Source organism: Neopelma chrysocephalum, unplaced genomic scaffold (assembly GCF_003984885.1).
Source record: "Neopelma chrysocephalum unplaced genomic scaffold, ASM398488v2 Primary Assembly neopelma1_59, whole genome shotgun sequence".
Taxonomy (NCBI): Eukaryota; Metazoa; Chordata; class Aves; order Passeriformes; family Pipridae; genus Neopelma; species Neopelma chrysocephalum.
In genome coordinates, this window is record NW_020897714.1 from 23,207,873 (window position 1) to 23,233,868 (window position 25,996).

Consider the following 25,996-nt stretch of genomic DNA (forward strand, 5'->3'; position numbering starts at 1 on the left):
ATTGTTTTTACGCTGACATGAAGTCACGGGGACCACAGAGTTCTGAAACAGCTGGGCAGCTGCAAGTCAGCGTGGGACAGATTAAAACCTCTCCGGAGGCTTTTCTCTTTCTCCCTGCTCCGAGAGGTTTCCAAGGGACAATACCTGTCACTCCGAGCAAACTCCCGGGCAAACAGCCCGAACAAGCCAAAAACCCTGCGGAGCAACCCCTAACCCCTGAGAGCCGGCATTGGCATCACCAGTACTGCTCCCCCAGCCGAAAGCTCCCGCTGCGGGCGCCCCAGGGAGCCCCTTCCCCTTCCCACGGTCCCGCCCCGGGAACAGTCGCGACCCCCGCGCAGCTCCCGGAGCGCCTTTACCCCCCAGCCCGGGCCTGCCTGGGCGCTCCCGCTCTCCCGGTGGCGCTTCCTGCGGGAAGTGTCCACTCTCCCGGGGCCCCGCGGGCCCCGTTCGAATCCGCCGCGCTGCCCAATGGGCGCGGGCGCCGCTGCCCCGGAAGCACAGGGAGCGCTCCCGGCGCGGGAGGAGCGGAGGCGGAGCCGGAGCCGGACCGGCGGTGGCTGTGCGGGGGCCGGGTCCACAGAGGGGCCTCTGAGGTGCGGGTAGGGGGACCCCCGGCCCGGGGGAACCGGGGCAGCCTCCCCGGGGAGCAGCAGCTGCGCCCTGAGGAGACAAAGGGGGAAGTACGAGGGTAAAGGAGGCGGATGGATGGGCAGAGGTAGCGGGCACCCACGCGGCTCAGTTGCCCTAAGCGTGTTTCCTGAAGAAATGGAGCTAATAATATTTTTGGTATTTTCACTTAAAAGTAGTCTGATGGCTGATGGTTCAGGCTGAGAAAGCTGGGTCTCTTCAGGCTAGAGAAAGGAGGGTTGCGTGGAGACCTCACAGCAGCCATCCGGTATCTGAAGGGAGCCTACAGGGAAGCCAGAGAGGGACTCTGTCAGGAACTGTGGTGACAGGACAAGGATTAATGGGTACAAACTGAAAAGGGAAATTTAGATAGATATTAGAAAGAAGTTCTTCACTGTGATGGTGGTGAGACACTGGAACAAGTTGCCCATGGATACCCCAACCCTGACAGTGTCCAAAGCCAGATTGGATAAGGCCTTGAGCAACCTGGTCTAGTGGGAAGTGTCCCTGCCCGGGACAGGGGATTTGGGACTAGGTGGTCTTTAAGGTCCATTCCAACCCCTTAACACTGTATCATTCTATAATGGCTTGTGTTTGTGGGAAGCCTTAAAGGAAGAAAACTACAGATAGGGTTAGAATTTGCATTTGGCCTTAGGAGCAAAGCTATGCAAGTTATATGGCTTGTGTTTATAATGATGGTTTGTTGGATGAATTAATAAATAAACACACAACTATGGAGAGCCTCTCTGTGTCTGAGTGATGCCCGTGTCAGACCTGGCTGGCTCCCAACCAAAATGTTTCAATCTTGGATGCTGAGACCTTCAGATCATTAACACAGCGAAGGTCTGAGATTTCAAGCTGGTTCTCCATGAGCTGTGTAGTTAAAAGTCAGATTTCCCAAAAAGACTTAAACTAACATCAAATCTGTACTGGAACTAAAAGGAGTGATTATGAAATCACTAGCACAAGAACCTAATTTTTTACTAGATTGGTTAAATACAGTAAAGTACAAGTTCTAGTACACAGAGGTACTAGGTGCTCTGCAGTTGGGGAGGCTGAAATCATGAAATCATGTTTAAAGATTATGCATGATTACTTTTATTTGCAGTTCTGTAGCTTTGGTTAACTCTGCTTTTAGTTAGATAATCTTTAAAGAGGTACACAAGTAAAGAGAATTTTAAGGTAGTAATGTGTCATTTCTTGTCATTTGTTGAAAATTTTAAAATACAGTATGTGACTTTTCTGGTGTGTGCAGTTACCTAATTTCTTGTATTGCTATTGGGTTGCCAAGAGTAGCACAAAATCTGCAGTCATTGCTGAAGTCTGTAGAGACAGTTTTGAATGTATGCTAGGTTAGTGAGTATTTTAATTGATGAAACTACATTACATCTAAAAATAATAAGCTTAAGTGCAGCTTTTGTGTTCTTAAATATGATGTTACAGGAAATTTTTATTTGCTCTGCCACAAATACCTTTTACATTTTTTCTTTATGCAAATGAGTAATTCTTGCTTTTTAAAACTTTCTGTGTAGGAATGTAGATTTTCATCTTGGAAAAGACATTGCTTCCATGATACCTTGACTTAGTCCACTGAAAATGAAGCAAGATTCTACTAGAAACATTGCTTACACTGTGGATTGTGAAGATTACGTGCATGTGGTAAAATTCAATCCCTTTGACAGTGGAGATGCGTGTTCCCTCATTGCTTATGGTGGCAATAATTACGTAGTTATTGGGACCTGCAGATTTCAGGTTAGTCTGTGTTATTGTTGATTTTATTAGTTGTGTCCTGAAACTTACTTTGCCAGCACCTCTACTATAGGAAGACTGGCCACTTTCCTCTTTCCTCCTCTCCCTGTGTAAACGGGACAATTTTACTTGTTTATAACATAACAAGTCTGGGATACTTGTTCTTCAGAAAAATAGAAATATATATATATATATATATATATATAAAGTACACACTGATATAATACCATCTTGCTGATATAAATGGGATGGTATAAAGTTCCTTTTGATTAGAATCATAGAATCACTGAATGGTTTGGGTTGGAAGGGATCTTAAAGGTCATCTAGTTCCTCCTTCCACTGGATCAGGTTGCTCAAAGCCCCATCCAACCTGTCCTTGAAGAATTCCAGGGATGGACATCCACAACTTCTCTGGGCAATCTTTCCTGTGCCTCACCACCCTAACAGTAAAGAATTTCTTCCTTATATCTAATGTAAACTGGCCCTCTTTCCATTTAAAATTGTTGCCTCTCATTCTATCACTACGCCCTCTTGAGCAGACTGCAAAGAAATCAGAATTATTCTACTGGAAGAGTAATGCCATGTTAGTATCTCTTGGAAATGTTGGTGAATGTCTCACAACTTAAATGCCCAACTTAGGAAATACGTGACTTAATCTCTGTTTTGCTCATTGTTCTTTATTGGTAATTGGCACGTTTTTGCACAGTTATATTTTGTTCTACATACATTTGCTATTTAGATTAAATTATCTTCTAAAGCTTTCAGCTAGCCTGTGAAACAGAAAAGATTACAACTGCTTTCAAGGTTAGAACTAACATGTCTGTGCTAATTTTGTAGGTATTTCTTCTAGGGAAGGACTGTGGAAATAATTAGCTAATTTTTTTTTCCCAATTGTTTTTATTGGATCTCTCTCACAGACTGTTGGAAACAGTAAAATATGCTTTCTTACCTTGAAATTATTTAGTCATCATATTGTGAAAGTTTTTAAAATGTGAAATACCAAGTACTGTATATTCTTATGCTGTATAAGATGTTTTTAATTAGGTGGAGTTTTTTGCCTAGATGCTTGAAAATCAATTGGAGACAATGGTTTGAAATGTTTAAGTTTTTTTTCTTCATCTCACTTCTCTATTATACAGTATTATTTTTGTACTTTTTCTATTATGAATAATAGCATAACTGGTATTTTTATTATTGTTATTCCCCGGGGTCTTATTGTTGGAGTTTTTTCTGAAAGGCACCTAGTGCTGTCCATAAAAACATACTGTCATCTGTATTGCTCTCTACCTTGTTTCTAGTGTAGGCCTTGAAAAGGAAGCAATTAAAATTTTGACAACCACTGGTACAAGGTAGTTTTTCTATAATTTTCTTAACTTCTCTTCCATATGTGGAGTCACTGAGTATTTCAAAGTAGGGGAGGAAAATGCTGTTCTTGCTCCCTGTTGAGAAGCATTGAAAACTGTGGATATTGTCATGCATCATCAGCTAGGTTCTGCTTAGCCTCTACATTATGCAGAAGGCATACAGAAGGTTCTTTATCCTAAAGCAGAATTATGACATAGAGAAAATTTTGTAGAAATATCCATTAGATATTTTGAAAACTTATGAAAGTTTTTTAGAGGTCAACTGATTGATAGAGTCCACAACCTCAGCTCGTTTCATTTTTCTCACCATCCGGTGTTCTCACCAGTGGGAAGAATAAACAAGTTTGTAATTATGGTTAGATGACAGAGGGCACCTTTCTAGCTCCTGCTGTTTGAAGACTGCTGTTCTGAATGTGCTAGCATTTTTCCATAGTGTAAAAGCAGCTCAGAGAAAAGAGAGCTTAAATGACATGCTTGCTTTTGCTCACGTTATTTCTCCTCACTGCAGTGTGTACTTACTTACCATGCTGTTATAAGTGGCTTTAGTTGTATCTGTGAAGATACTACCTGGGCAAAGAATGAGCTCAGCATCTTTGCAACTCAGTTCTGATTTTTGTACTCTGCCCTGGCCTTTGGCTTGAGACTGCAGTCATTTCATGACTAGGCTTCGCGAACGAAGATTTGGGAAGGGCTCTACCCACGTTTCTTGCAAGCGCGTTGGTGGCTAAAAAGACCAATACGAGAAAGGCATGTCCGGTTGCAAAAGACACAGCAGAAAGACTCCTTAGGTGGTATATTCTGCGAGGCTCGATTCTTTCTGCGTTGTCTTTTCTCTTCAAGGGTGATCCTGCGTGCTTTCTCAAAAGCATCAGCAGCGTTATAAATGGTTTGTCTCCAGGCTTCCCGATTGGAGGCCAGAGTAGACCAGTTATGGTGATCAATATGCCCAAGGCTGAGTTGTTGCTTCAGGGAGTCCTTGTATCTTTTCTTCGGGGCTCCTCTCTTGCGGCAGCCAGTGGCAAGTTCACCGTAAAGCAGGATCTTAGGGAGGCGGTGGTCCTTCATCCTAGAGACGTGCCCTGCCCAACGTAGCTGTGTTCTCAGTAGCATGGCCTCAATACTTGTGATTGCTGCCTGTTCAAGAACAGATGTATTGGTCACATAATCTGACCAGTGGATGTTTAGGATTGTACGGAGACAGCGTTGATGGAAGCGTTCTAGGAGACGTAAGTGGTGGCGGTAGATGACCCATGATTCGGAGCCATATAAAAGAGTAGACAGCACTATGGCTCTGTAAACACTGATCTTGGTACTTTTCTTCAAGTGTTTATTTCGCCAGACTCTTTTATGAAGCTTACCAAAAGCACTATATGCCTTCGCTAACCTGTTGTCTATCTCCCCGTCAATCTTACCATCCGAGGAGATGAGGCTGCCTAGGTAATTAAACTGTTGGACTGATTTGAGCTCTGATTGGCTGATGGTGATGTGGGGATGATGGGGGACTTCCTGAGGTGCAGGTTGATGGAGAACTTCAGTCTTCTTTAATGTAGTCATTTAATGCAGTCATTTAATGTATTTTTAAATACTTAAATATTTCAAGTTAATACTTTCCTTCTGTTCCAGGTTTTCAATTTGACAGTGTTACGATCTAAAAAGATCCCAGATACGTGTAATTTTGAAAGCCTTTCCATTTCATATCAATCTGATTTATTAGAAGTCACCAAGACATTATTCTGAATCAGCTAACTGCAATATTTCTGTAGGAGGAGGATGCAGAAGTGGAAGGCATGCAATATAAGACGCTAAGAACATTTCACCATGGAATCAGAGTTGACGCCATAGCATGGAGTCCTGAAACAAGACTTGATGCTATACCTCCCCAGATAAGGTACTTACACTAAATGAATGCAATGAATCCTTGTCTCCTACCTGTTTTCCCTAGTTCCTTAATATTGGACTGTTCAAAGTTTATGAGTGAAATCTAACTCTTGAGAAATCACTGATGAAGTCTCTGAACACTTCAGGAGAACATTATCTTATTTTTTTGTTGTTGATTTGTTTGGTTTTGTTCATTTGTTTGTTTTTTTGTTCTACTTCTTGTGCCCCTTGACCCTCTCCCCAGTGAACAAGCAGTAAATAACACTTTTTTCATTATTTTCATGGACCTCAGATGTAGTTAGTTCATTCTTTGTACATCTGTGAAAAAGGATTTAAGAACTTTTCTAAGTACGAGATCATTGTAATGGCTTCCTCTATAAAGCTATTTAAAGCTATTTATTTGTAGTGGTCTGCATAGTCTGCTGTGTTTTAGAGCAGGTCAAATACTATTTGTGAGAGACACTCAGGTGTAAATCTAGAAAGATAGTTAGCTATTAAATGTGCACTTAAGAATTAAAATGTTCTCAATAGCTTGTATGATTCTTCAGAATTATGATAGTTGCTTACTGCATTTTTGTACAGTATTTTGGTTAAAATATGTTAGAAAGTGGTTTATGAATTTTATGTTTTGGTATTTTAGACCATTGATAATGAGGGTTCTTTTCTGTGCTCTGCCTCTTAACTTTTTCCAAGGGAAGTTTCAATGGCAGTTATGAAGGATATTTCAGGTATTGGATAATTGATAATTGATTGAGATTTAGCTTTGTGAAATGTTTTGCATTTCTGTCTATGGAAAAGTATTCTTGGCGCTTGATACACACTATTGATAAGTTCCAATTATAACTCTACTTGTTGCCAAAGCAGAAAAGTTAAGATAGATGCTTTTGGTATTTTTCAAAATCTGATTTTTCCTTTGCGTGTCGCTTTGCAGGTTTACACTGAAGGAAAACTGCTAAAAAGTGAACCATTGCAATGTTGATTACTGAAAGGCTTTTTTTTGTCTGTTGAGTATAGGTTTTGTACTGCAGCTTCTGATAGGAAGTTAAGGCTGTTTACTTCAGACCTTCAAGAGAAGAATGAATTTAAGGTAAGGGCAGCTAAGCTGATTTTTAAAAGGTAATTTAGTCCTTAGTGAAGTCTAATCTTTAACTGTCATTCTAGCTCATTTTGCTTAATGTACTGTATGAGATAGGGCACAGAACTGTGACAGATCCTATATCCATCATCTTTAGGGATAATTATTGTATTGTATATACCTTTCTGTTTTTAAAGTAGGAATAACTGTAATTATCAGCTACATGATCTTTTGGGTTTCTTCAAAGTTCTTCCTTTGAAACAATGTCCCAGTCCAAGTACTACTATCAATTAGATATTTGTGCTATCCAGTTTTAATTTTTTTTTTGTGAGGTCTTAGCTAAGAATAAGCAAAGCTAATTAATACAAATAAACTTGGAGGAATGTTCCTTGGTTTTTACTGCTTTAGGATAGGATAATGCCTCTTTTGGTGAGAGTGGTTTATTGGGTATAAAAGAGAAAATAATACACTTTTTTGTGGTTTGTTGACTTGTATTAGTAAGACAATGACATTTGAAATACTAAGTGAATTGTGGATGTCACTTATTTGGTCATACTGATAATAGAATGAATAAAAGCTCGGCATAAGAAGTAAAGATGGATGTTACTAAAGCCAAAATGTCTTTAATGAAAATGCTTTTTATGTTGCTTCATACATGCACATACCTTTAATTTCCTTCTTTTGTTTTTGGTCAATTTATGTGACTTTGCCACCAGGGCAGTGGGATAATTGACATATTTATTATCAACTTGGTTAGCATTTCTGACAAAATAGTTCTAAAAGTTCTGTCATTCCTTATTAAAGTTATCTATTTATGTAATATCTGCCAGTTTTATGATATTTCAGACAAAAGGCTTTAATGTTAAGGTGTGAATTAAATCTTTTAACTTTTTAGCCAAATGTGAAGTTACTTTAACATTGTAACTGAATGGTGGATAATAAGTGGAAATAATGAAACAGTGGGATGAGCCTGGTACTACAGACTTCATTTAGCTAAATTCAGCATCTAAATTCTGATTTTTTTATTTATTTTGGATTAACAAGGCTTGTATCAGAAAGAGTGTGGCCAGCAGGACTAGGGAAATGATTGTCCCTCTGTACTCAGCGCCTGAAATCCTGTGTTCAGTTTTGGGCCCCTCATGACAAGAAAGACATTGAAGGTGTTGGAACGTGTCCAGAGAAGGGCAACAAGGCTGGTGAAGAGTCTGGAGCACAAGTCCTATGAGGAGCAGCTGAGAGAGTGAAGGGTGTTTAGTCTGGAGAAGAGGAGGCTCAGGGAAGACCTTATCACCTTCTACAACTGGCCTGAAAGGAGGTTGTAGGCTGGTGGGAATCAGTCTCTTCTCCAGGTAGCAAGCGATAGAACAACAGGAAATGGCTTCAAGTTGTGCCAGAGGAGGTTTAGATTGGATATTAGGAAAAATGTCTTCTCTAAAAGGGTGGTGAGGCTGCCCAGGGAAGTAGTGTAATCACTGTCCCTGGAAGTGTTCAAAACACATGTAGATGTGGTGCTCAGGGACATGCTTTGGTGGTGGAGCTGGCAGTGTTAGGTTAATAATTAGACACAGTGATCTCAGAGGTCTTTTCCAACCGTTATGATTCTGTATTCAATACAAATGACTTGAATTTAACAGTAAAGCTATTAGCTTTGTTTATGCAAGTTCCATCACTGGAATTAATAGTCTAAGAACTTTATTAAGAATGTACTGTGACAGATATTTTTACCTATTAGCAGGGAACTCATTAATGAAAAGAAAGAATGTGGACTAGTGTGTTTATTGTTTATATTGGTAAAAGTTGTCTTTGAGAAATGTCTTCTGGGGTGTTTTCATAGAAAGTGTAGAAAATCCTTTCTCTGGGTAATGGTCTTAATTTCTTATCCCTGGACAATCATTAGACTTCTTGTCAAGAAAAAAATAACACCTAACTGATTTAAAGCACATGCAGAGTCTCAGCTGTTCACAAATTCTCCATGAGCTACTACGCTGAGCTGGCTTTCAATAAAGTTTGATACAGTGGCTTCTTAGTAACAGTTACTGATACCTCAGGAAGCCTGTTTCGTAAACCTTAGGTTGAATTTAGGATGAACACATGGAAAACTTTTATCCATTATATAGTGCACACTTAACACATGGGATTTTCAAGAGAGGTACAGAACGTGCAAACAATGCTGAAGGAAGTATGTGATTACAGTCACAATGTAATCTCTGAACATTTTGTCTTTTATAGTAAACAAATTGTATGTGTTGCTTCTGGAGGGATAGACTGAGTAATCTTACTCTGTTTTCCCCATGGAAAGGCTGTCTTGATGTAATTATCAAGAAGAAACTTGAAGCACACCGAGTTTTCCATTACTTTGTCAACACAACTAATCCAAAATTTATGGGTTGGATCAAGCCCAGAACAAAAAAACAAAAGGTAAAATATGACTGATGGATCTTCATGAAACTTTTTTCTTCTTTTGAGGTTTTCATTTGGAAATGAGTTATGGCTTCCTTCTCCTGCTTCAAATTTTGTTTAATAAAAAGCATATTTCATCAGAACTGTGGGAGTAAAATGAGGCATTTTTCAGAATGCTGAAAATTTTCAAAAAATTGGCATTTCTGTCTAAATAGTTTAGCATCATCTTATGATATATTCGTTCTGGTATAATCCATTAGGTTTAAATAAAATTAGGACCTGTTGGAAAAAATAAAGTTGGCTGCTGAAAATGTTTCTGTATTGAATTGGTGAGGAATTCATAAAATTTTTAGAGGGGGATTTAGTTCTTGTGTGTGCTTGAGAAATATTTTTTTTATCAGTTCTGCATTTGTTCCTCAGAATAGGTATACTTAGAGACAAGGTAGTGTGTGTCCCTTTCAGAAATTGTAGAACTTGTTTTCATTTGACCTTGTTTTCCTCTGCAATCTCTCCATCTCATGCTACTATCCATAGGATATTTTTGTCTCCTTTTTATGATACCTTGCTGGGCAAAACGAGCAGCTATGCCTTGAGACTTTATCAGTGGGACTGAATAGAAGAGGATGGAACAATACCAGATATATCTATACGTGGACATTTGCGTGTCAAAAACACCATAGATGTATTTAATGAGAGTAAATATGTATAAACGCACAGACAGAGAAAGCTGATTTTTTTCTAATGAGACCTGAGATGATTTATTCATACCTAGCCCCTACGTGAATGAATTTGAAAGTACTTTAAACTTTAAGTGGACCCTAAATGAGATGACTTTTGCATACTTGCTTAATGCTAAATGTGTATAAGTTATTTAACTTAGGTTTTTGATGATACTGTAAACCTCAAAAGATTACTGATGTCTGTAGATAAATACAAAACACTTAATAGAATTAAGGGGGGGGAAGAGGTGTTTTGATATTATGGCCAAGATAACTGAAGAGTCTTCAAAATACATAAGAATTATATAACTTAATTTTTACTAAAACTGGAATTTTTGTTTTTCTTCAGAAAAGCTGTGCTACTAAATTGGGTTTTGTTACAGATAAATTATTTGCAGTAGTTAGAAATAAAAATGTCATGATTAAGAAGCATCCGATGAGAAGAATTACACAGTAACAAGGTTTCCATTGAAATGACTTCATGCTTTCTGATAGAACATCAGATGTTTGCTTTTGAGTGGCAGTTCACATGTGCATTCACACCATGAGTGCTTGTCTCCTATTATTTGAGAATGGATGATCTATTAATTCATAGTAAAAGAAGAGTGTGAGCTATACCCCATTTTCTTTTCTCTTAAGCACAACAGCTTATAAAGCAGAGAGCACAATGCACTGTGTTTGCTCTTCTCAAATGCTTAAAAGAAATTGTGGGTAATTGCTGAGGTACTGTATGACTTGCTTGATTTTGCTTCTACTGCTTTTCCTCATTTTTGATTTTCTCAGTCTTGATGGTGCATTGTCCTCTGTTTCTTCTTCTTTCACTGAGAGTTTTTTCACTGTTTTTTCTAAAGGTAGCCTTTTGGCTTGCCATCTTTAGCAGACCTATCCTCTTAGGCAATTTGTGCGCTGACTGCTTGGAAAAAGACGTGCTGGATAAGTGGCTGGTTTATTGCTCCTTCAGGATAAACTGTATTGCTGCTTGCAGGAACCCGTAGGAAAAATTACTATTCAGAGATTAGAGTTACTTACCAGTAATCAGAGTTCTTTAATATAGGTAGATCATGCACACATTCACTTCCTGCTCATTCTTCTCTTTGTTTCTGAGATTTGTTATCTTCTACCTTCAAAATTCAGTGGTCAAAAGAAGGATAAAAAGCTCTAGTATGATTCACTGATCTCTGTCAAGCAAGAGCATCAAACTGACCTCTGTGGTAACTACAAGAAATAGTGAGGGGGTATTTTCACCTACAGTGTGAATCTACACATGAATTAGATATTTTAAAGAAACCCAGTTACCGATAAACATTTGTTTTACCTTCTGTGTATAATGATAGTTTTATCTTAACACTTACACATCTTTCTGTTAGCAGTTCTATTAAATACATTGTGGGCTGATGGAGCGGGCAGCTCTAAGGTAAAAGTATTTATTTTTTTCTCTAAGGTAAAAGTATTTATTTTTTTCTGGTTGACAGACGTTTGATGGCCACTCAGATTACATTAATGATCTGGTGTTTGCTCCCAATGAAGGTCAAGAGGTTGCAAGCGTAAGTGATGATCACACCTGCAGGTATGCATTCTGTTCAAAACACTGTTGAAATAGTAGTGTTTGACTTTTTCTATGTGTGAATACTTTACACGTTCACTTAAACAAATAAGCATTTATTTTTTTATTTTTAGTTGGCCTTCGTGGCCCACTGACAAGACCAGTCCACTGACAAGACCAGTCCACTAACAAGACAAGAAATGGACTATTCTTGTTAACTTAGGTTGCTTTTTGTTGTGACTTGTTGACTGGCTTTTTGTTGTGACTTGTGGGTTGGGTTTTTTTCAAAACAATATTTTGAACCAACTAGACTCAATGTGAAAAAAACTATTCTGTCTTGGAATTGCATACACTATTTTTTCCCCTACTGGACAGTAATAAAAGCCATGCATAGCTCAGCTCTGAATTATATAGACCCTCTCTATCCATTCTGTCATCAGATGAGTCAAGTTTAAAATCAACATATGCGAACTTGTCTGCTTACCCAAATTTATTAGCCTGACCAGGAGGTAAGGATGACATAGCCTAAAAACATTACAATACTTACACACTGGTACTGGCAGCTCAAAATACCATGATTATAGCTGCTTCAAACCCATGTATTTAGATATATATTTCTGGAAGTAGAAGGGAAACATGGTTTAATGCTTTGGAAAAGGCTGGTTAAAGTTTTGTAGTAAAGGAGTTTTTCCTTATCAAAAGGTCACCCATCTTCCTCTTCTAATAGAGTGCTTGAATCTGCTAAAAGCTGCTATTCTTATCCCTCCAAAGCAGTTGGAGTGGCAGAAGGGCAGCTATGCAGGCTTTGCAGGTCACTGCAGCAGAGCAGCAAGAGTTGAGAAAGTATCATGTTTTCTCTGTAATAACTGTGATAATTCAAAATTTCTCAACTGAGGAACTGTTTTAGTTTCTTCTCCAATTATATGAATTGTATATTTGATCTTTGAAGTTACCACCATATCAATTCCTATATAAATGACTCAGGGAAAAAAATGTCATTTTTCATTTAAGCCATCTTCTACCTGTTAGGAAAGAATGGAATAGCTCTTAGAAGGATTACTCAGTGTATGAGATTTTGTGAAGATCATCAACTGATATAAATCACAGTTTAGTAGCTTTAGTTGAGCTACTCTGTCCTACCTAAATAGAAAATCTTAAAGGCCTGTGATTTTAACACCCCTGAGGAACTCAGAAATGCTACTTTGATGAGTAGGCAGATTCTCCATAGATGCCCCATCTATATTTCCAACAGAATCATTAGGAATGAATAGTAGAAATGTATGACTTATGTGTAGCTTGTTCTGATTTATTTCCTCTCCTTGATTTCTTTATTAAATCTAAACTCATATTGGGCTTATTCAGCAAAAAGCTGTTTGACCATGTAGCCTTTTTTTATTTATTTTATGAAATGCTCAGTGTTCCTGGGACGAAAGAAAACTGTTTTAAAACCAGTAGTCTAATTGATACTATTTTAAAAGGAAATAAAAATGATATAATTAATACATACTAACAAGATTTCAGCTTAGTAACTATGAAGGACATTTTATGCCATAAACCATAAAATCTTTGGTTAAAAGCCATGGGAAATAAGTAGGATTTTTTTTGGCTACTTGAGTTCTTACTTTTTCCATTCATACATGTGGGGCATGAAGACTTTTTCTATTGAATTTAAAGGTTACACTTTCAAAACTAATGGAAAATGCATTCCTTGGGACTTACCAAAATCATTCTTAACTTACTGTGTAATTTGCTTCAGCAGTAATGTAAGAAGAGGAATAATTCTCCTGTCTATCCTGAGTTTCTGTTCTGAAATTGTTCTCAGCATACATCATCTGTTAATACCGGTGGAATAAAGTTCTAGAACAGTTAGTACAAGGACACGAAGTTTTGAGTTCCACTTTTAAGTCCTAATAAAGTTTTAATACAATGTTTCAGTATGTAATGAATATATACAAACATGTTTAGGTCTTCTCTGGCTTTCACTCAGTAGAAAGTTTAGTACTAAGTTTAGCAGAGACCTCTAAGGAGGTGAGATTTTCAGTTTGCATGTACTCAACATGCAACAACATGCCACAAGCTGCTGCAACAGTGGCATCTCAGAGCTGGGCTCAGTCATTTTGGCTGGAGGACAGACAGTGTAAGTCTGGTTCTGTTCAGTGTTCTTACCTTTCAACTGCTGCTGTGTCACTCAGGAATGCTTGTTGTTTCTTGCATGTTGTCTTTGTTGGCCTTGATCTCACAACACAAGACTTTTTTCCAGCTGTGAAGTAGAGCTGAACTAAAAATACTCTTGCATAAAAATATTTGCAGTGGTCATCTGTGTCAGGTGGTTGTGAGTAAGTGTTATGTGCGTTCATAGACAAGTAAAGAGGTGTTGGTATGTAAATATGCAGTACACTTTAATAATCTAATGTTTCACTGCACCAAAAATGTCAAAACTAATATTGCCTTAAAAAAAATTGCTTTTCTGAAAGAAGACACCTTTGGAACACTCTTAAAACTCACTGTGTTACAGTTACTTACAACTGTATTTATATTAAAAATCTAAGTTCCTATAGCTAAAAATTACATCTGGAAAGTTGATTGAAAAATTCAAATCCTGAGTCCTAAATATCATATATTACTTTCTTCTTTTGGTCCCAGGCATGGCTATATTTCAAGATGGATGAATCTGTTCATAAGCATAGAGTTGAACTGTATCTTTGGCAGGATATTGCAGTTTTAAAATTTTGCTTCATTTCACTTGTTTACACATTTCAGAATTGCTGTAATCTTTCTTTAAAAATAGAAAAGTATTACTAATGTTTCATTGCAAAATTCTAAAGAAATGGCAGAGAAAATAGCTAAAATAACTAACATTATATTAAACAAAAATTTGACTCAGTTTTATTTATAAATCATATGTGATAACATATTAAGTGCAATTGAAGTAACAAATAAAAGTAAATATCTCTTATGTGCAGTTAAAAATCAAATTTAGGATATTTCTACATTACTGCTGAAAGCCAAATATGGTCATGGCAGAAAAGTAAATTGCCTTTTGAATTTAATCAACTTGTTTTCCTTTAAGTCTAGTTCCTTCATAATCTAACTTTCATATCTCAGTTTCAAAATTCTATCTAGTGTTTATGTGTAATTAAAGTAATCTGCTTGTCCATTTCTTGGCATCATAAAAGTTTGCATTTTAAAAAGCTGAAAAGAACTGATCCATACCTTTCTGTCCCTCACTCTCTCTTTTTCTTTAATTTTAATTATTCCTTAAACTACATCATCTTCCTCTCTTTTTGTGTGCAAAAGAATGTACAGTTGCATTATCTTCCACTTTATCTGTGAATATACTTGCCCTTTGATTCCTTTCTGAGTTCTGTTCAGTTACTTAGGCCATGGTTCATGTCACTTCATAGAGAATGATTTTGTGAATTAATTTATCAGTCACTGTGAAGTTGAGTGTTACGTTGCACGTAACAAATGCCAGTCCATCAGAAGGTTAGCTTTACTCCCTGGACAAAGATTTGGGGGAAAGGGTTGATATCACTGAAAGCTAAATCAACTAGACTCTCAAAATGTGTTCCATCTGGTTTTAGGGGGGTTTAATGTGTAGCATATATTTTTTACATGGTACTCTTATGCCCTGGTTATTTTGTGTAGGTTTTTCTCTAGACAATATGAAGGAAAGCTAATGGTAACTCTTGTTTATTTTTTTTGTTTATTTTTGTGTTCTTTAATGTATTGCCAGCACATGTAGCACATGTTGCACTTGAATCTTACCTTGTGTACTCAATAAATATTTCAGCCTTTGGCTGTATTGAAAAGTTGTCATTATCACTTATTTCTACCTATAAAAATTATATTTTATCTTCCCATTTTAGTGCAGTCAATTATGGATTTTTACCAATGTTTTTATAAAAGCTGTCTTATTTCATGTTGTTCTATCTTCATCCGTTTATGTGATTGGATTCTCCAGTCTCTCTTCATATAAGAAATGTTATGCTAAAATACCTGTCCTTTCTGAGGTATGCTCATTACAATTTATCAAGCTAGTTATGCATTATAATTGAGGAAAATAAAGAAGAGTCTTGAATATTTTTTAAGGGTCCAGTTATTAAATTTGCCCACTTTTTATATGTATCCCTGTTCCCCTGAATGTGTTCTTACACAATTCTGTTATACTTTACAGCCACAATGCAAGTATTAACCAACTTGTATTGTACTTCACAACCACAGTGCGAATATTAACTGCTCTCCCGTCAGCTTAAGAAAAAAAACACTTTCCGAATCAAATATTTGGAATGTTATTTCAGTCTGGTCTTAAGTGTGGGTGAATAAGCTTTTAGTTAGGAAGTCTTCAAAATATGAGGATGATGTAGTGATTTCCTGTGTGGCACATTATTATTTATGTTAAGGGTCACACAGTGCTAGAACATAGTCTAGCCTATAAATTGTTTTTAAATAGAAATAATTGCATTAGATTTGTTTAGAAGTCAATTTATATTTTAGAAAGTCATTGGCAGAATTGTAGTTGAGTTTCTCAGTAAAAGTCATACTACAGCATTTAGTTTTACATCTATATTGGAAATAATATGCTGATAACTGTTAGCAGAGTTTGTTTTGTTTTTTTTTTTTGGTTGAAAGGATAGAAATGAAGCTTCACATTTTTTCAAAAATGCTGTGTGGTCTCTGGTTTTGCATTAGATAACTTAAATTCTTTGTCAGTAAAATAAAATAAATTACTAGAAATTGTCTTGAATATTTCACCTGACCAGATAGAAGGAATTTCTACAGTTCCACTTCAGCCTTCTGTTCTTACGTGTCCTGCATAGTACCCTCCAGATCTTTGATAACCACTTCCATATGGACTTGGCAGAAGACCTTAGATAAGGCCAGTGTTGGTTGTATTCTCTGCAATGTTAACTACTCTATCCACTTCTGTTTTCCTTTAGTGAGATATCCTCGCTCCTTGTGCTCAGTGAGGAACAATTTCACTTTACCTTTGTGTGATTTCAGTAACAGGAATCTTTCCTTTCTCCATAGTCCTCTAAGCTTTTCAGAAGTGATAGGATTTTCCTTGCACATGGAATATTTCTGATGGAGATATAAAGAAACATATTAAAGTTAGATATTAAAAACCCAACAAAACAGCAAAACCACTTTGAATATGAGTAATCTTTGAGTAATGGTTCAAGTATAGTTGATCATTCTTTGTGGTTGGGAATCTTATCGGATGTCAAGGTTTGTTCTAGCCCCCACCCTAGTCACTAAAATTATTTGAAATCTTCTGTTGGAAGAATTCCTACTTTTACTTCCATCTTCTGGAGATTTGAGAAATGCCTGAAGATTGCAATATGGTTTTGTTCTTTTATTATTGCAGTAAGTCCAGTTAGGATTTGATTCTGCTAGTTAGAATTATTCATAATTCCGAAAATTAGAATATAAAATAAGGATAATCTCCATTACCACAAGACAGGTTTTCAGAGTTCTAATAAATACTTTGCCGACTGTAATAAAAGTCCATTGTATGATGAAATTAATGCACATATGCAGCATGTCATTATCCATATTCATGCATAGACATAAAATATAGTTGATCCAAGGGAGCTTGAATATCTTCAAGCTTTGAGATAACTGCAGTTGTCTTTTCTTTGTTTAATTATGGGATGTGAGTGACAAGAGAAATGTTCTAATATCTCAAGAATTTTCTTTAACAACATTTGCAACTGTGTCTGTATTTTGTGTTTGTTTAAATTTTGAGAGTATTGCAGTATGTAATTTCTCAGTTCTTAGTTACTTAAAAACTAATTAATTTACTGAGCAGATTACATATTATTTTTGAGACTTTCCATTAATCAAACTTTGGCCATTATTTCAACTGTGATCATTCAAACTTTTCCCCATTAAATTTTTGTGGAGCTTTTTTTAAACATCAGAAAAAAACACCACAAGCCCAGTAACAAGTCTATACAACAATGGCTGATGGAGGGAGGAGGAGAATTAAGAGGATGACACATTGCAGGTTTATGAAAGATACGGATGTTTGGAGAAAAGTAGACAGTAGTTTACTTTGGTATAAAATTGTGGTAATATTAGTAAAGTTTCAAGAGCTTTGAATGGGAGACAAAATGCTCAGTCGTCTTGGATTGATTTACATGATAGGACTGTAGACAAAAGTAGAGGGGTTTTCTTTAGCATCTGTAGCTGATTTGGTTATGATTACTGAGTAACTGAGTAATTGAAATTCATTTTGGCTAATTTTTGGTCTTTGCACATTTTTTACTTGGGTTAGTCACAAAGAAATTGAACACATGTAATTGTGTAGACTTGCTGCATTCAGACAAAGATCTACTTTGATATGTATTGCCTGGTTTGGTTTTTTGGGGGTTTGTTTGGGTTTTCTTTTTTTCAAAACTAAATTAGACCATCTTTGGTATCAATAAAGAAAGAGAAAATATAAGAGGGGCTTTTATCCCTTCCCCTCTCCCCTCCACTCTTTGTTACTAGCAGTCCTGCCATTTTTACAAAGTACAAGATACAAGTTTGGTAACTTTATAAATAACAAAGTTAGGGAGGTAAAAACATAAATTTCAGTCTCAACACCTAATAATATCACTCACCTCAGGGAAGGAAACATCATGGCTTGTTCCTTTTGCCAAAATGATTCACCATCTTCTGTTGTATCATAATTTTCTCCCTGCACAGTAAATACACATGGAAAGTGTTGATTTGACTTGGACAAATCTACAAGGCAAAATTTTTGGCAGTAGAAGAAAGTATTGTATGTTTCTAAATTACCTAATCAAGTAGATATTTCATTTTTTAAACACTTGTCAGCTTTTTATTTTGACTTTTTTTAATAAGGACACTGATTCTTCAAGATTAGAGACCCTGTGTTTTCTACAGGGAGAACAAATATTTGATCTGTTGTGGTTTGGCACAAGAAAACAACATTGTTCATTAAATATATTTACTTTATTCCCATATATTTTGTCTAGACTTATGATGTATTATTTAAGAGTTTTTTGAAATCTCTTAAATATAAGGCTCTAAGCACCCTGGTGAGATATAAACTGAAAAAGTCTGGAGGAAGTCAGCAAAAATCCTCTAAAATAAACAATAATAGTATGTAGCCACTCATCTAACTCAAAAGACTGGGCAGAACACAACTTTAAAAATTGGCTGTTTCTAAGGTTTTGCATGTCAGAGAGGAAGGATATATGTGTATGTTTCAGTGTCCAAATGCATATAAATAGTATTCAGCCTTGTAGTTCAGACTGATATTCACAACTGTGATGTCTTTGTCCTACAATTGAGCTACTGATTTTGTAGGGAAAAAATCAGTTGCTGTGAGGTAAGATAGGCTCAGTTTTGGTTTTGTTGCATTTTATAAACAAAGTAGCTTCATGGCTCATTAACAGTCATATTGAATGTATCCAAAGAAAACTCAGTCATCACCTAATTTTGGTGTTTCAGCATACACTTCCTTGTCAATCCATATTGTCCAAATATTGCTGATTTTTAAACATTTTTATGGCTGCTTGATATTTACTGCAAGCCCTTCTAAAGGAAAAGAATAAAGTGGCCCATGTGATTTATGTGTTGAAAGCTTGCCAAGACCCTTTGTTGCCTCATGTTACCATAGATCCTTTTGTTTGCCTTAGCTTCATTTCTGGATTCTTATATTTCCATTACTCAATCTTGTCTTACCAGGAAGTGCTGGAAACTCATATATTAGGCAACCAAAATACTTTAATGCATGGTCTTATCCTTTACATGGCAATGTGGATGATTTAAGTTGCTTGGTACTACATTCTAGGTTGCTTGTATCAACTGGAGCAACACTGACTTTATGGTACAGTACAAAGGCTGTAGTGGTGACTTATGAAAAAAGTGGGAGCATCTCATCCAGATTTCATATTTAGATAAATAAATTGTCAACTTATTTTGGTACTTAAATGGAGGCTCTGCCTGGCTCATCACTGTTAAAATACATTATCTGTAGCACTGACCACTCTTACTGACTTCCTGAAATGATACAGCATGAACACTATTTGGTCACTTCCTTTGTGAATGTATTGAGGCACTGAAAGTTAATGTATTTGCAGTCAAATTTTTTTTTTTTTTTTTAGGGTCTGGGATTTGGAAGGAAATGAGAAGGCCCATTTTGTTTTACGTTCTCCTGGAATGAGTGTTTGCTGGCATCCTGAGGAGGCTTTTAAGGTTGTGGTTTTCAGCTTCTCACCCTCATCACCTTTAAAAAAACAGGAGGGGGACTTAACTAAACTATGAATCTTTGATGCTGTATCATTGAAGTTTGGGGAGCTAGTGTACATTGTAACTGGATATCGGTTGGATCTGCTAATGTGAAGTGACTCTAAATTAATTCTCATTACCATTCTTGTCATTTTACCCTCGTTCCCTTACTCCTCCCATCAGATATATTCCTTCTTTATTACATACATCTGTTGTTGTTGATAACTATTCTGCTGATTGCATATTAACTTACAGTTACCAGAGAAAAGCTTGGGTTTTACTCAGTTACGGTAACACAGTTCACCAGTAACGCAGACTCTTGTAGAGCATGCCAAGCTTTGAAAAGTATCTGCTTGAAGTTAGCAAGGGATTTTTTTGTTGTTGTTCTTGCTTGCCATATATGAAATATGCTTTGAAAAATCAAATCAATAGACTGTGATTTTGTACTTATCTGATTATTGTACTGGGGAGGATGAATCAGCTGATATGTACCCAAATATCCAGCTTTATTAAGTGTCTAGTCCCTGCTGTCTTGGATTTATTATTGCTGTTGTGCCTATCAATAACTGCGTTAAGCATCTACAAATAGTTGTTCAGGTTACCACAAAAATATACTTAAAACAGAAAAAAGCAGTCAAATAAGATATCAAAGAATTTACATAGCAATAGGGTAGAAGGAGCTCTATTCTCATCACATTTCCACCAATATCAGTATCTGTCCTTACTAAGAAAGCTTGGAAAACTGTTGATCCAGACAGAATCACACTTGAATGTGTTAGCTGCTGTTTGTTACTTGGCAACTTTGTTAGCACGACAAAATTACTAGATTTGCTAAAAAATATTGCAATAGTACACGGTCTTACTTATTATTAGTACGTCTTTTTATTGACTCTTATCAGAGATAGGCACAGGATTTTATATTTTTTTAAAGAAAAGCTCCTTCAAAAAGCTCATAAAACTTGACAGACTTAGTAGTTGCTGAAAAGCTTATTGCAGGTCAAAATGCTTACTGCACCATGTCCTTTACTTGGCAGAAAAGCATGTTTTGGTGACAGTTCTGCTTTTCCAAACAAACTTGAATGTTATTGGAGTAGTGTTTCTTGTAGTTCTTTGCCTTTCTTAATTATTGTTCATGACTATCTAAGAACCAGTGCTCCTCATGGAGAAAAATCTCATTTTGTCATCTGGGCATTGGAACAGGTTGCTCAGAGTTGTGGATGTTCATTCCATGAAGAGTTCAAGGAGCCCTAAGAAACCTGGTCTAGTGGAGCGTCTCCATATCTATGGCAGGGGGATTGGAACTGGATGATCTTTAAGGCCCCTTCCAACCCAAACCTTCTATGATTCCATGGTTTAATTGGGAAGCTCTTTCTACAGTACTTAATTAACAACTGCTTGAATGTATTACTTTAATGGAAAAAGTTTAGATAAAATCTGTTGCAAACTGTTACAGAATGAAGTAAGAAATGTTATATAAAATCAGTAAGTGTGAATCCAGATTGTACAGTTACACTGATTAATACTGTATTTAGAATCATAGAATCATTTAGGTTGGAAAAGACATCTAAGATCATCGAGTCTAACCTTTGACCAAACACCAGTCAACTAAGTGCCAGGTCCAATCATTTCTTGAACACCTCCAGGGATGGTGACTCCACCACTTCCTTTGGCACCCTGTTCCAGTGCTTGATAACCCTTTCTTTTTTACAGCACTATGTCTGTCAGTCAGTTCTTTTAACTCAGAAAAGGAACTTTTCCATTTTAAAATAATAACATTTTGCTTTAAAATTCTAAAAGCACGGTGCATTGGTGGTTAAGAACTGGTGTTTCTAACCACCAAAATTATATACACAGATATCTATAGATACATAGAGATAAAATAATGTAATCATTATGTATAACAGTGTAACAGTAGTATAGATTAAAGTGCTTTTTATTTATTGGTAGAAGAAGGTCCAGGAGAATGTTTTCTGGTACAAAGTGAAAAATTGTATCTATTTTAGTATTATTAATGTTTACTTGAATGTACTCTAAGTTTGCTATAGAGTAGAAAAGGTATTAAGTTTCATTACATGCTAAGTTTACCACATTCTATTAATTTCTCTTTAACAGCTGATGGTAGCAGAGAAGAATGGAACAATCCGATTCTATGATCTAATTACACAGCAGGCCATTCTCTCCCTAGAGTGTGAACAAACACCCCTGATGTCAGCAGACTGGTGTTTAAAAAATACTCTTAAAATCGGAGCAGTTGCTGGAACTGATTGGCTGATCTGGGATATCACTCGCTCCAGGTATTTTTATACCCATGAGAGAGGTTTCTTTATTCTCTTCTTAATCAGTACATGAAGAGATGCAGATACTTGGCTAATACAGCATGTCAGTCACAGAGTCACAGAATGGGTCAGGTTGGAAGGGACCACAGTGGGTCGTCTGGTCCAACCATCCCACTCAAACAGGGTCATCCTAGAGTACAGGGCACAGGATTGCATCCAGACAGGTCTCGGAATCTCCAGCAAGGGAGACTTGACAACATCTCCAGGCAATCTGTCACTCACACAGTAAAGAATTTCTTCCTCTTATTCTGGTAGAACTTCCTGTGCATCAGTTTCTGCCCATTGCCTCTTGTCCTGTTGCTTGGCACCACTGAGAGGAGCCTGGTCCATCCTCTTGACACCCTCAGATACTGACAGACATTGATGAGGTCCCCTCTCAGTCGCCTCTTCTTTAGGCTGAACAGGCCCAGCTTTCTCAGCCTTTCTTAGTAAGAGAGATGCTCCAGTGCCTTAATCATCTTTGTAGTCCCAATGCACTAGTTTATTGTATAAACTATTCAGTAAATAAATTAACAATTATCAGTAATTATGATATTAATACAGACCATTCCCTGGTATTCTTTGTTTCATCTTCATCTATCAATATTTATCAGTTAAAAATAACATTGTCTGTCTTTTTGTCCATTTGAGACAGAATCTCATTGTTTACCTCTCACTGTAAGTTTTATGTGTTAAAGTTTCATTCTAAGTCATAAATAGATAATTATTGATCCATAATAAACTGGATAACTACTTCAATTTTCCTACTCCAAACTGAGATGTAAGCTGCAGGAATGCTCTAGTTTTCCCTCAGGTGCTTCCCAGAGAGTAGACAATGTGTCCCCTTCACTGTTTAAATGATACATGCTTTTGGTACTTACAGTATGAGCTGTAATTGTTTGCAGAGCAATTTTTTACCCTGAATGTCTGTTTTAGTTATCCACAGGATAAGCGACCCGTCCATGTTGATCGAGCCAGGTTGTTCAGGTATGTGTTGTCTGTATTCTGTGGGGTTTGTCTATATAAATCTATAAATCTATGTATATACAAGCAGTTGTGAGTTTAGGAACCTGGTCTCAGTTAAGTCATTTTTAAGGGGACTTGGTCTATAAACTAAAGTTTATAGACCCACATTTAGTATACACGTTACATTCCCGTGATTTCTTTCTTTTTAACAACAACATGCAGATGGGGCATTTACAAGCCATTTGGCTAAATTTATTCCTCTGCTGTTAGTAGAATATCTGACATCCTCACACAGTCACAAGGGAGAGAACTCCACTTTGTGTGCACTACTGATCGTGTGACAGCAGTATTTGAAAAGTACATTCATTTTATTCATAGATGGTCCCGAGTGAATGAAAATCTGTTTGCAACCACTGGATATCCAGGAAAGACAACTACTCAACTGCTGGTTCATCATTTAGGACATCCCCAGGTAAATTTTTGAGTCTCATCTGTTCTCCTCATATATACTAAAAAGCAACAATTAAAAACTAGCCCAAACCATCCAAAAATTATTCTTGTTGTACCTATTTTATTTTGTTTTGTGACATCCATACTAAGGAAAAAAAATTGCAGCACACTTAACCTGCTATTTTAAAAGCTGCTTGATCTATATGTTTTAGTTTTCTTTGCCAAATCAGTGCAAAGGGGAAGAAAAACACTTTCAACCTGTTATTTAATAAATTTGACAATATTTCTAATACTAAGGAGGCTAAAACCAGCTAGTTTTGTATTTTACTGGTTTAAACAAATTGCATTTTAAATCATGAATGAAAATGCAAAGCATAGGAAATATTTTGGGTTTGCTGGAGTCAGCATACATTTGTACTACTTACAGTAAGAGTATTACCTCCAAACATACTATTTATGAGTACATTGAAATAACAGAAATAATTTCATTTAAAAAGGCTTTTAAGTTTGAAAGTATTTCTTTAAAATAATAATAATATTTATAATAATGTAAATAGTTGAAACAATTTGTTATTATGGACTATTTTGCTGTACTTAAATGTGGTAATTAGCTATGGAAACTAAGCAGAGAATCAGATTTTCCAGTTGAATTTCTGTTGTATTTTAACTGTATTTGTTAAGGAGTACTTAATCTATAGTGTTTATTTGTCTATGCAATTTGGTATATGTGGTATAAAAATCATTTATAAGGGAAGTTGTATTGATATTTCTCTCTCTGTCTTTTTTTGAAGCCCATTCTTACTGGAACCGCAGCTGTAGGGTCTGGTTTGACATGGCACAGAACTCTTCCATTATGTGCAGTTGGAGGAGATCATAAAATTTTCTTCTGGGTAACTGAAATGTAAAATAAGCATTTGCCTTTAAAATGAAACTTTACAGCATAATGCCTGTTTTCTAGTAAAATGAAAACATTTACTCTTTGTAATGGTATTTATTCACTTGGAGAACATAAGAAAGGAACAAGTAAGATATGAATCATTTGTGTTTGATTTTTAGCTTGCAAGTGTAAGAGCTTTTGTAAAATTGGTTATCATACATCTGATACTTGGTTATTTCTCTTAAAATAAAATGTACTTTTTAAATATAGTATTTGGTGTAAAATTAATTTTTAAGTGTTTTTTAAGAGCTTTTATATCCAGCAACTCCACTCTGACAATCTCACTAACACACCTCAAGTACTCTGAAATTGTCCGGAGTACCTACAGAAAGAACACCTGTCTCTGTATTAACTTTCCCAACCATCACTATATTATAAGAAAAAAAAATTGCAGTAACATACTGTCATAAAATGTTATTCCTGAACGTTTTTGAATTACCATGTACAGTGAAGAAGCTAATGGTAAAATCAGAATGATAATTTGAAGCAGTATTATTTCTCTTAAGATGACTTCAAGCATGTCAAACAGCATGGTGGGCTTTTTTCTGTTTACAGCCTTTTACTTCCAGCCTTTACAGGAAAAACCAAAGATATTCTGCTTTCTAGAAGCATATTTTTCCTGCCTTTCCCATACAAGACCCAGAAACGAAGTAAAGGAAGAAAAGGACAGACATAACTCCTGTCTTCAATATCTTTTTTGCACGCTTTTGCAAGTGAAGACATATCAAGATGTTCAGCTAGTGTAACAGCTCCTTATAGCATCATAGCCATCCTTCTTAGCAGTAGTTAGATTTTAAATTATTCTGTTGTTTGTTCCTATTTATGCAGGACACATAAAATTAATTCAGAAGTAGGACACCAGTAAGTGAGACTACAGTCACCTTTTAAAATGTAAGACTTATTTTATTTCTCATCATTCCTTATCCTTGAGAACTTCTGCTTTCCAACTGCCACTGAAATTTACCTAAAAGATGAACATAAAGTTCCTTATAAGTTCCAGTCTTCATTGGTGTGTGCTTAAACTGTAAAATAAGCAGAGTGGAGGATGTTTCAAGATAACAGTGCTTTGTTTATCTTGTATCCATAGTTTGACGAGAGATTGCAAGCTTAACAGGAGGTTTAATTCGCTTCCAGACACAGATAAAATTCTTTGTGGATCTGGAAGGAAGGATTGGTCTGGGGCACTGCTGTCTTTCTGGTGTGTAGTGAAACTGAAACAGATTTGGATTTTTTCTGTCCACTCTCAGAGCAAAGCTTTTCAGAGCTCCTAGCTATGCAGAATATCATGCACTATACCCACTACTCATATTGACAAGGGCAATTTGCATTAGGTATGTGCAGGTGCACTCTGACTGAGACTTTTTTGATTTAGAATTGCTTAAGATTCAAGAGGGTAAAGGGCAGAAATTCTTTTGTTCTGTAGTTAATTCAGAAGCCACGATGCTTGGTTTTAATACTGTTTTTAAGGACTACTTAAAATTGTTTACCAAAGAATGATCTTGCCAAGTTCCAGGCTCTTCATTTTATACTGGCAAAAAGTAATATGGATATTAAAAAAAAAAAACAAAAAAAACAAGCAGCTAATGTTTTTAGTATGTTCTTCCATACAAAATGATTAGTTAATCCTCTGATGTTGCCTTAGCACAGTACTTGGAAAACTGAAACATGACGAGCCATTTTCAGAGAACGCTAAACGATTTATCATTTACTTTCCATTTTCTTTTCT

At 36.4% G+C, this 25,996-nt stretch overlaps 1 protein-coding gene across 2 annotated transcripts; it reads left to right on the plus strand.

Moving 5' to 3' along the window:
* The first annotated feature begins 508 nt into the window (after positions 1-508).
* NUP37 (nucleoporin 37) lies at positions 509-24,498 on the plus strand. 2 transcript variants are annotated; one of them, XM_027680475.1, is made up of 10 exons: positions 509-596; positions 2,163-2,382; positions 5,507-5,631; positions 6,636-6,708; positions 11,288-11,382; positions 19,479-19,569; positions 21,715-21,896; positions 22,854-22,904; positions 23,262-23,355; positions 24,125-24,498. In XM_027680475.1, exons 2-10 carry the CDS (start codon positions 2,227-2,229, stop codon positions 24,236-24,238), a joined length of 981 nt encoding a protein of 326 aa, XP_027536276.1. In that variant the 5' UTR covers positions 509-596; positions 2,163-2,226; the 3' UTR covers positions 24,239-24,498. The 2 variants fall into 2 exon arrangements, with proteins under 2 accessions (XP_027536276.1, XP_027536277.1); XM_027680476.1 differs by lacking the exon at positions 509-596 and adding an exon at positions 1,455-1,473.
* The last annotated feature ends 1,498 nt before the right edge of the window (positions 24,499-25,996 follow it).